The following is a 9,880-nucleotide window of genomic DNA, read 5'->3' as shown; positions in this document are numbered from 1 at the left end:
CTGCCCTCTGTGCTCCTGACTTTCGTTCGCGTGCAAGATATGGAGCGTCCAGAACATCATCGAGGAGCTGATGTTGGAAGACACTCCGCAGGTGGAAGTGAAGCTCTCTTGCACGGGGAGACATTGAGATCAGCGAGTCTCCAGATCCTCGTCCTGAACAAGATGGATGCTTGCGATAAGGTCTACTTGCTCTCAACTCCTCCACATTCGCTATCCTACAATTCTCTTGCCTCCCTCACTGTCTACTTCCTCCTCCTCCTCCTGAGCCTTCTTTTCGTTATCCTGCCATGCTCTGTACTCGCTGCTCTGCTCCTTGCCCTCCCCTTCACCTCGTCTTGGTTCCTCTCCCCTCTCTTGCCCTCCCTTCTTCCTTCCTCTGCCTTGCCACCTCTCTCTTATCGCTCTCGTTTCTAGGAGAAGATCGAAAGCCCAGCATGGCTTCGCATCCACGAACGAGTTATCCCGGAGTGTACAGTAGCGACGTCTGCCAAGTCAGGGGACGGACTGGCTGAGGTGACATGACACACGATGAGTTGTTAGAGATGTTCTTGACTACATCTGAGTTTTGTGAGCTGGTTGTTGAAAGAGCTTCAACTGTCTCTGTCTCCGTCTCTGTCACTGTCTCCGTCTCTGTCTCTGTCTCCACTGTTGTAGTACTGTTGTGAGGTTGTATCGAGACTTGGTGGTATTTCTTGCCATTTCTTGCTCAGCATTTCTTGAGCCAAATTTCCTCCTGGTTTACAGCATTTCCCCCTCTATGTTCATATGATCCGTTTGAAATGTGGCCGGACTGTTGTTCGCTATTCCTTACATGCGCAGAATGATCAGAACGATTGTTGTCTGCTCATGATGCCTCATCAGCATCTTCATCAAAAGATCATCATCTTCATCAGAGGAGAAGATGATGATCTTGCTTCTGATGAAGATGATCTTCCTGCTCGTCTCCACTGCTCCTGTCCCTCCGTTCCTAACTCTTATTCCTCTTACGCACTTCATTCACTTCAGCTGCTGGACATCGTGGAAGAGGTAAAGACGTTAAATTCCTCTCCTCAAACTTTGATAACTGTTTGCACCTCAGGCCCTGCTTCAACTTTCCGTCATGATCGAATGCTTGCTCCCTTACAGGTACCACGACTGACTTGTGTGTTCATTACTGCATCATAACTCACACGACTTGACCTTTCAAACTGTTCTTAGTTACCCTCACCCCCCCTCTCTTTCCCGCTCTTCAACATCTTCCTTGCTCCTGCTCCTCTTCTCCTCTTCCCCTTCTCCTCCTCCTCCTCATTTCCTCCTCATTTCCTCCTCATCTCCTCCTCATCTCCTCCTCATCATCATCATCTCCTCGTCTTCTCCTCCTCCCCTTCTCCTCCTCCCCCTCCTCTCATCCCTGCTTCTCTCATCTGCTATTCTCCTCCTCTCTCCTCGCCTTCTAACCTTTCCGCAGTGCTTCTGACCTTCTGGCGGAAATCCACAAGGTAAACTCCTGCAGCATGCCTCCTGGTTTTCCCATGTTTGTGCTACTCAGGTTGGGACGATCATCCAAGAAGACTTTCAGGTATTCAATAACTTTTTCTTTCTTCTCCTTCTCCCTCTCCTTCTCCCTCTCCTTCTCCCTCTCCTTCTCCTTCTCCTTCTTCTTTTCCTCTTACTTCTCCTCCTCCTCCCACTACTACTCCTAATACTGCTGCTTCTTGTTTTGCTGCTTGCTACTACTAGTACCATTGCTGCCTCCTCCTCCCTCCGTTCTCCTTCCTCGTTTCCTCCACTACTCACGGCATGACTCCAGGAGTCTGGAACGCGAGTTGTCGCCTACGTCCCTCCTTCACTTAGAAACAAACTTGGTGAGGAAGAAGTTGGGAAACAGGGGAGGATAGGACAAAACAGAACAGAACAGGGGAGAACAAGGGAGGACAGGACGGGGATGGACAGGATAAGTAAGGACAGGACAGGACAGGACAAGTAAGGACAGGACAGGAGAGAACAGGACAGGACAGGAGAGAACAGGACAGGACAGGACAGGACAGATCAGGGTACCTGATACAAGAACTAGAGGGATTGGATGGAGATAGACACAAGAATGAAGATCGATGTTGAGTTTATGGACGGCACATTTCTTGTGCAGGCACATGATATTTAACATGGCATGAGAGTTAGAGCTGTTATGTGGAGTTCTGAGCTAACTGTGTTGATCTGCAGAGAAATACAGCACGACGGGTACAAGGTAGATCATGACAAGTTGCTTGAGGAAGTTTTCAACGTTCATTGCGTTTTTTTCCTACATCCTGATTGAAAGAATACAAGCGAATCAAAGAATCAAAAAAAAAGACCAGCTAACAAAATCTAGCTGTACTACTTGCACAAAAGAATCAAAAGAATCCTTTCACCGTTGACCCCACTAGATTGACACTCTCCTCTGCTCCTCCCCCCACTGAGGAATTCTGTGTTGTTTCCCCGGCCTTTTCCTCTGCTCCCTTCTCCTCGCTCCCAGAACCCTCCTCCTCTTTCTCCCCTCCCTCCTCCTCCTTAGTCCCGTCCACAAGCTTATCCCCATCCTTCTCCTTGATCACATCGGGTCTGACAGGCTTCTCGACCTCAGGAGGAGGAGCTTCCTGAGCCTCGACCGCAAGCTTTCTGAACGAGTTCTGACATAGCTTTGAGGAGGCGATGGTGGGTTGCGCTCTGTCCTTCATGTTACATATGCACATCCCCATAACGGCGCATATCCCCCTGAAGCATTCAGGGGCAGGGGCCGAGGTAATCGCTGCACTCGGCGAGTCGACATGCAGGGTATTGGCTCGTCTTATCATTGGCCTGGCAGGAGCTTTCTTTGGCTTCTCCTCGTCCCCACCACCTTGCAACGTGGTGCTCTGATCGACATCGGCTTCAGTCTCATCAATCAGTCCGACCTTCCCGACCTCGGACAGCCCAACGATGGACCCGCTCCTACCACTCTTGGTGGCATCGATACCCTCGCATTCAGGCTTTCTGCTGCTCCCCTCAAACTTCCCTTCATCAGCTCTATCGAGCTCCAGCTTCTCCTCGTCCTTGATACTGGACATGTCGAACCGGCTGTTCGCTGCTACCGCTGTTGCCATTTCTTGTTGCTTCCCGCTGTTCTGCATCCGCGATCGGCCTCCTGCTCCTTCTACTATGTCCATGTTAGACCCTACCGCACCTCTTATTACCCCTACCCCCTACTTTTCAAATCCTTGCTACTTCACACTACCACCTCTTAGACTTCACCCTCTATGTAGGGACTATCCCTATATTACCTATTCCTATTAATAGGAAATATTCAAGCATGTACCACTATGCCCACTGACTTCAACAGACAGACTTCTGGGCCCACCCCACTTCAGAAATCAATTTTATGGTGGTACCCCCTACCCTTGTTCAATAAGACCTTCTGTCCATCTACCCCACCTCCTGAACCGCATCGTTTCAGACAACCACAAATCTCCCACCCCCACCCTGAACTTTCCCTTTGTTTTCTCATATCACTACCCCATCCACTGGGTCTTCAGACCCACCCCACCCCTGGGATTCAATACTCCCCAAGCTCCGTGGCTATAGAAGATATGCCATGTGACCAAGCTGAGCTGTAAAATTCACATTTAAACTCAAAAACCGTTTTAGTGAGCGCGAAACTCCGGTTTCCACGAAACAGTAAACACAAGGTGGGGTACTAGAGCAGCGATCTATTAAGTCTCACTATAATGAAAATCACACATGGTTAGGAACTACTGTTTGACCCCTTCATGGTCTGCGTGTTCGGAAGGGGTAAGGGGCGGGATCTGCGGGACAGACAGTCTCGGGAGCACACCCGTCAGTCCCATGTGATCTTGCTGACAGAGATGACATAAAATCGAGTGAAACGCTTCATGTTATACTGGTGACATGAGCCATGAGTGAAGTAAACAAGGGGAGACCCCCGGGGCTCATGGGCCCTTGCAGCCCCTTCACTCAACTCGCCGGCGCCCGCCGGGGCCAGTCACGTGGCCGCGGGATCACTACCGGTATGATAGAGTCGGGAGTCAGCCTGCGGGGCCGCCTGTAGTGCCGGGCCGGCCGGGTCGCGGGCCCGCCCGCCGGGCTGCCGGCACCGGCGACGGGCGCGTCCGATCGTCGGATCCGCATGATGATCCGACTCGCCGAGTCACCGTGGCACAGTGCCACCGAGTCACTGCAGTGACTCGCCCCGGCGCGCTTTTAGCCTTCTTCACTCAACTTGGCTAATTCCGAGAGTACTGCGGTAACTTGTGACCGTGGCCCGGCCGCCGGCCGGCGCCGCGCGGTGGGGAGGCCCTCCGACAGCGGACGGACTGCAGGCGTACCCGGCCCGGGTGCGGCCCGCCGGCCGGACTGGACGCGCCGGGGCGGGGGGCACCGCCCGGCCCGGTCATAGTACCCCGGGCCGGTGGCCCTGGGTGCCGCCGCTGCTGAGGCCGATGGCAGTGCAGTGCGGGGCGGCCGCCGGCTGAGCCTCGGACCGTACGCCGGGTCGGCCCGCACGCGGGGGCCGCCGGGCCCATCCCAGTCCCGAGTCCCCGGAAGTGACTCAACTTAGTTCCGACCGTGCCGTTGGCACAGGTCACCGGGCAACCGTTTGAACCTGGCGACACGGCGTACCCGGCGTACTAGGCTCAGACTTTCCGACGCCGTTCGAGTCACCTGCCGCGCCCGGACTCCAGTCCGAGACTGATGATCTGACTCGGCGCGGCACTGCGGCAGTCCGACGGTCACGCGGCACAGTGACTCTGGGCCCGGGGGGCCCGCGGCCCGCCGGGCAGTGAGAACTTCCCAAGTTCACTGACAGTGAGAGATCCGATCGGACTCCGGCGGTACAAGCCAGCGGGGGTCGGAAGAAAACAGCCGTAGAACTTGGGTTGAGCCAAGGCTTTTGCGAAGATATCCGGGCAATGTTGGCGTGAGTATCAAACAATCAGAGGCTTTGCAAATTGATCATCGGATACCGTCTAATCGGTTGCTCATGTAGTTAGCACATGACATGCACTTCCCCAGCACAACTTACACATAAAGGCAAGGGCTTCTCCAGCAGCAAGGCAGTTCACTTTAATACAAGCATAGGTGTACCCTACCCTCGTCTTGCCCTTCTTGCTCAAAGCTGACTAATAGGCATGCGCCCAATAGTATCAACACCACTCCCAGCGCATGAAGCATGTACCACTTGACGGGTGTTACAACAACCTGTCTCCCTTGTCTCCCCCCTCCTCCTCTGACAGAGCTCCTGTCCTCTCGGACCTCCCACTTCGCCTCGCACACATTGGCAATGCTCGACGTCCTTCGGCATATCCCCTTATCCTCTCGCATGTACAGCAGCACTCCGCATAGCCTCCCCCGGCTCCCCGAGTATAGCGCCACCGGATAAACCTTCACCCTCGACCTCCCTACCCACACCGTCTCCCAGGTCGCCTCCTCCGCTCCCTCCTCCTCCCTCAGCCGCCTCCGGCACACCTCTGCCAGCCTCTCCCCGTCTTCCTTCTCCTCCGTCAGCTCCGTCACGCTCCCATTCAGCTCCCCTTCTCGCCCAACACATCTTAGCGCCTCCTGGTTGTACCCCAGGATCGTCAGCCCCGCGTCCGCCCCCACCAGCACCACTGCCTCCCGCGTCTCCAGCATCCCCCGCTCGAACTCCTCCGCACGCGTCCTCCTAAACCCAAGCACGCACCCCACAGGGTCCCCGTCCTCCATGTCCCCCCCCACCGGCCTGCAGGATACCCGGAACGACCCCTGCTGCCCCAGCCTCACGTACCCCTCCCGCGCGTACCCCATGCTGCCCTCCTTGACCAGCCGATGCAGCACGGGCAGGTCGGGGAGCAGGTCGCTCAGGCTGTGCCCGACGACGTCTGAGTCGAGCTTAAAGCCGAAGAGCGAGATCCACTGAGGGCTGGCAAGGAGGACGCGACTGCGAGCACGAACGTCCACAAGGACGCAGATTGCGGGCAAGGGAGGGGGGAGGGCAGCGAGGGGTACGTATGCGTTGAAACCATTTTGTTTGCACATGGCCATGCAGTTTTTCAAACTCTCTGTGCCTGCATATAAATCAGATCTGACAGCTCAGGTACAGCTCTCGTCTCGGACTATCAGACTCCTTTCTCTCATCCCTTCGGCCCTCTTGAACAGTCGATCCTCTACTTCAGGCAGCCCTCGAGTCGTACTGGAATGGTCCTATACTGTCAGTATGCTTCTGTCTATGTGAAGCTGTCATGCTATCATAGTATGCTGTCGACATGAAGCTGTCATGCGATGCTATCATAATGCTTGCACGCTCTTCTCGCTGCCTTGTCTCATGATCGGCTTCTTCGGATCGGATCAGAGTTTTACAACTGACATGCGCTCTCTTGATACCTGGTCATTCTAGCGTGGGGACTCGGAACTTCCGAAGGGCGGGAGCAAGGGGCGGGGGAGAGGGCTTGAGCATTATGCATTAGAGTCTCACTTAGAAAGAAGCTCAGCATGAGAGCCTGCCCTCTACAAGTCCGGCAGGAGATGTGACTTAGCCAGAGTTCATCGGTGACTTCTTTCTCTGGCCTTTTGGTACCCCATGAAATTAGACTGCAAACATCGGAAAAGAGGGGGTAGGGTGGTGTACTCGACACTGTGTCATGGCCCGCCACGCCGGTAAAAATGAGACTTCCGAAAAATCGAGACAAAAAAATCCCGAGGTTTTTTTTTAAGTCAGTGACTTGACTCGGAGATATTGATCGGATCAGTGATCGGCCATTCCGATCGGACCGGATCATAAGTGAGTCAGTCACGCCGGTAGCCTGTCACTGAGTCCTTCAAAGGTGGCCGGGGCCGTGTTGAATCAGGACCGTACTGAGACTCGGACGGGGCGTACGGTCACTGAGTCACGTACGTCCGGGGAGTCCGATCCGACGGCGAGGAGGCCCGGCCCGCTTGCCACCGGGCCGTGGCACAGCCCCTATGATTGCTGGCATGGCCCGGGGGAATAGTCTTGCGGGCGCACTGTTAAGTGAAGGTATCACGGTACGGTAGTTGGCACTGCAGGACTCTGGGGTTTCAAGTTCAAGTTGGTTCTCGCTGTCTTTTCTCTTCTAGCCGTATGGCCTGTGCGACAGTCACGGTCAGGGTCAAGCCTCCTCGACTCTCTTTGCCTTTGAATAAACTCGCGGCACGCGGCACGACCCTCGGAGGCTCAGACCGTGACTGTACGGTCGCCAGGACTCCGGGATAGCCTTAGTGCCACCGTTGGCTCAAGTCACGCCGGCGTCCGAGTCCGCCGGGAACTGATCGGACCGTGGCAGCCTGACAGGCTGTCCGATCAGAGTCAAGCGGCTCAGCTCGCTCAACTGTTGATGGACTCACTCAAGTCAAGTAGTAGTGCGTCTTGCTCGACGTGACAGGCTCGTGTCATCAGTAGTCACCAACCCGAGACTTTGCGACCGTACTGTCGGACTCAACCGTTGAACGGGCTCGCGGGATGGGACGGGATCGGATGATGAGACTGAGTCACGAATCAATGGTGATCAAGTGGATCAATGGTGATCAAATGCCGCGATCAGTCTCCGGGACAACCATGTGCAACTCAGGTAGCCCAACCTGAAAATAGCGGCAGACCGTGAAGAACGGGAACGAAAGCGACTACTAGTGACATGCTTCCGATCACTGTCAGCAGGACGGGGTCAGCGGAGGGCTCACTGATAACACGGTACACTGAGTTCGAGAGACTTTGGTGATATCATGGTGTATAGCTCGCATCTCTATGTTGATATCATGGTGTATAGCTCGCATCTCTATGTAGATACCATGGTGCATAGCCAGTAGCCTTGCACTTCCCTGATAGATGCCGCTATCTTTGCTGCGGCAGATGGCTTACTTGGCGGAACTGCAAGCTCGTCGGAAACAGCTACATCCAACGTAAGAACTTCTTTCAAGATCTTGCACAAGACTCAGATGATGAAAAGGATACTAGGGTCTTGAGTTTGCTGTACGGTCAAGAGATATTGGAGAACATGAATTATGATCTTGAAACTGCATGAAAGCTCGTCGAAGGCCTAGAGGTACTGCTGGTGGACGGAAGAGGGAGAAGACGATGTGTGCTGAGGGGCGGACAAATGTCGGCATTCAGGGACTAGTGAGTCTAGGAGGTATATGCTGCTATGGTATTAAGTCAGGTGATGCCAGTAAACAACCAGTTGCGTATGGATGATGGAAGGGTATGGCCAGATAAGTGCTTGCTCGCTATGATACGAGGAACAAACAAAACAAAGAACACGTAAAGTACTACATTAAACAAGCACGATGGTAATAGTGACACTGAAACCCCTGCCCTTCGTGTCTTATGTTGGGGACGTTCATTTCATTTCATGTGCAAACTACAAAAACATTATCTCACGGGCGAACTTGAGATCAGTTGCTCCAGACATGCAGGTGTCCATCTTTGTTGCCCGTGTAGATCTCGTTGTACTCCTCGTTGTAGAAAAGCGAGGTGACGTCGTTGAGTGCTAGTTGTTGTTGTTGTTGTTGTTGTTGCAGGCCAATGCCAGGCTGGATTCTAGCCAGAGATCGGCCGTCAACGATGTTCGACACCTGGCAGTCCATGTTACTGAGGATGGAGAGGACTGCACCGCAGACCACCGTTCCAAGGGCACAGCAAGAGGAGGAAGGAGATGAACTTACATGGATACATCCTTGTGCAGGGTTGTAGTCTGTGTCCGAGCACCTCGTTGGCTTGCAGTAAGAGATGATAAGGTCCTGAGTTCAAAACATGAGCAACGTCCGTACATCCTGACACGCTTGCTCGCCTGATGGCTCGTGATGTAGATGTTGTTCGTGTTGCAGTCCGTGTTCCACAGCGTGTGGTCTTCAAACTGTGTGACCATCTCTCCTGCCATAGCGTTTCAGTGAGCAACCGAGGGACTTGCAGGCTCGAGCACCCCGGAAGTTCCACACAGCGATATGCCTGTGTCTGAAGGCGAGGAAGAGCTGAACCTCGTACAGGAAGATGAAGGCGGAGGGCGTGAGGAACTTGGTCGCAGGGATTTCTAGTCGCTCTCCATTCCTGATGTCGACGATCTGCAGCGGCTCTCCCTCCTGCTTGATCAGCAGCTTCTCGTTGAACTGCTCGATGAAGTCAATCTTGCGCGTGCGATGGAGAGGCTGCTTGAGGGACTGCAGGACGCTGCCGTTCTCGATGTCAATGACCTTGAGGGGAACGTGCCCGCCGTCCGCCGACTTCTGGTAGATGAGAAGCATGATGCCTGGGCTGATCTTGATCTCGTGGACAAGCTCGTCGGTGATGGAGTAGAGAGGCTGGTAGTTCTTCAGGTCCCAGATCTTGTAGACTTTCTCCGAAGCTGAAAACGTCAGCACCTTCCCGTTGACATCGTCAAACTCCACAAACCCAGGGTACTTGAGCGACTCGCTCTCGAACAGCTGGAAGCCAGCCGAGGGTTCTCCCCGCTTGATGTACTCCACAGACGTCGATCGGCATACCAAGGAGGAGAAGTTGTCGCCCTTGTACACGGAGACGGTGATGATGGAGTTGTTGGTCTTGTTGTAGAACAAGCTGCGGATGACTTCGAAGGGAGAAGTGTTGAGGAAGCAGAGGCGATGGTTTTGCTGCTTGCAGCTCCTCTTAAAGGCTACACACGTCCCTGCGGCTGTGAGGGCAAAGATGACCTGGAAAGCAAGAGCATAGTGAGAGGCAGGAAGGAGAAGAAACAGAGAGTGGTCATCACATCCTTCGCTGCGACGATTTCTATGATCTTGGACCTCTTCTTGAGAAAGGAGAGTCGGAGTTCAGACGCTTTGGGGTCATGGGTGTCAAAAGAATCTCTGAGGCAAAAGTTTTGAAATTTGTTTGTTATGCTCGCATTGGAGAATGAGGTGC

At 54.0% G+C, this 9,880-nt stretch overlaps 4 protein-coding genes across 4 annotated transcripts in view; 1 reads left to right on the top strand and 3 right to left on the bottom strand.

Annotated features, from left to right (window-relative positions):
- The window catches only part of GUITHDRAFT_147529 (hypothetical protein), a gene marked incomplete at both ends in the record, with an annotated part of 5,324 nt that extends 3,358 nt beyond the window's left edge, over positions 1-1,966 (top strand). The window contains 7 exons of the mRNA XM_005820942.1: positions 46-91; positions 415-513; positions 1,006-1,026; positions 1,079-1,125; positions 1,448-1,478; positions 1,529-1,558; positions 1,790-1,966. Of these exons, the coding sequence (XP_005820999.1) occupies positions 46-91; positions 415-513; positions 1,006-1,026; positions 1,079-1,125; positions 1,448-1,478; positions 1,529-1,558; positions 1,790-1,966 (451 nt within the window). The remainder of the gene's footprint in view (positions 1-45; positions 92-414; positions 514-1,005; positions 1,027-1,078; positions 1,126-1,447; positions 1,479-1,528; positions 1,559-1,789) is intronic.
- Positions 1,967-2,245: 279 nt separating this feature from the next.
- Positions 2,246-3,130, bottom strand: GUITHDRAFT_155877 (hypothetical protein). The gene has a single exon (XM_005820941.1). It carries the CDS (start codon positions 3,123-3,125, stop codon positions 2,370-2,372), a length of 756 nt encoding a protein of 251 aa, XP_005820998.1. The 5' UTR covers positions 3,126-3,130; the 3' UTR covers positions 2,246-2,369.
- A 1,946-nt stretch (positions 3,131-5,076) lies between these two features.
- On the bottom strand, positions 5,077-6,033 carry GUITHDRAFT_119817 (hypothetical protein; the record flags this gene model as incomplete). Its single annotated transcript, XM_005820940.1, has 1 exon — positions 5,077-6,033. The coding sequence occupies one exon, from the start codon at positions 6,031-6,033 to the stop codon at positions 5,077-5,079; it is 957 nt and encodes a 318-aa protein (XP_005820997.1).
- Positions 6,034-8,397: 2,364 nt separating this feature from the next.
- GUITHDRAFT_119816 (hypothetical protein) overlaps positions 8,398-9,880 on the bottom strand; it is a gene marked incomplete at both ends in the record, with an annotated part of 1,562 nt that continues 79 nt past the window's right edge. The window contains 5 exons of the mRNA XM_005820939.1: positions 8,398-8,577; positions 8,668-8,742; positions 8,781-8,875; positions 8,925-9,669; positions 9,729-9,880. The exon at positions 9,729-9,880 is cut by the window's right edge and continues 79 nt beyond it. Coding sequence (XP_005820996.1) covers positions 8,398-8,577; positions 8,668-8,742; positions 8,781-8,875; positions 8,925-9,669; positions 9,729-9,880 — 1,247 coding nt within the window. The remainder of the gene's footprint in view (positions 8,578-8,667; positions 8,743-8,780; positions 8,876-8,924; positions 9,670-9,728) is intronic.

This window comes from Guillardia theta (assembly GCF_000315625.1).
Source record: "Guillardia theta CCMP2712 unplaced genomic scaffold GUITHscaffold_159, whole genome shotgun sequence".
Lineage (NCBI taxonomy): Eukaryota > Cryptophyceae > Pyrenomonadales > Geminigeraceae > Guillardia > Guillardia theta.
This window is presented reverse-complemented; position numbering and strand designations above follow the sequence as displayed.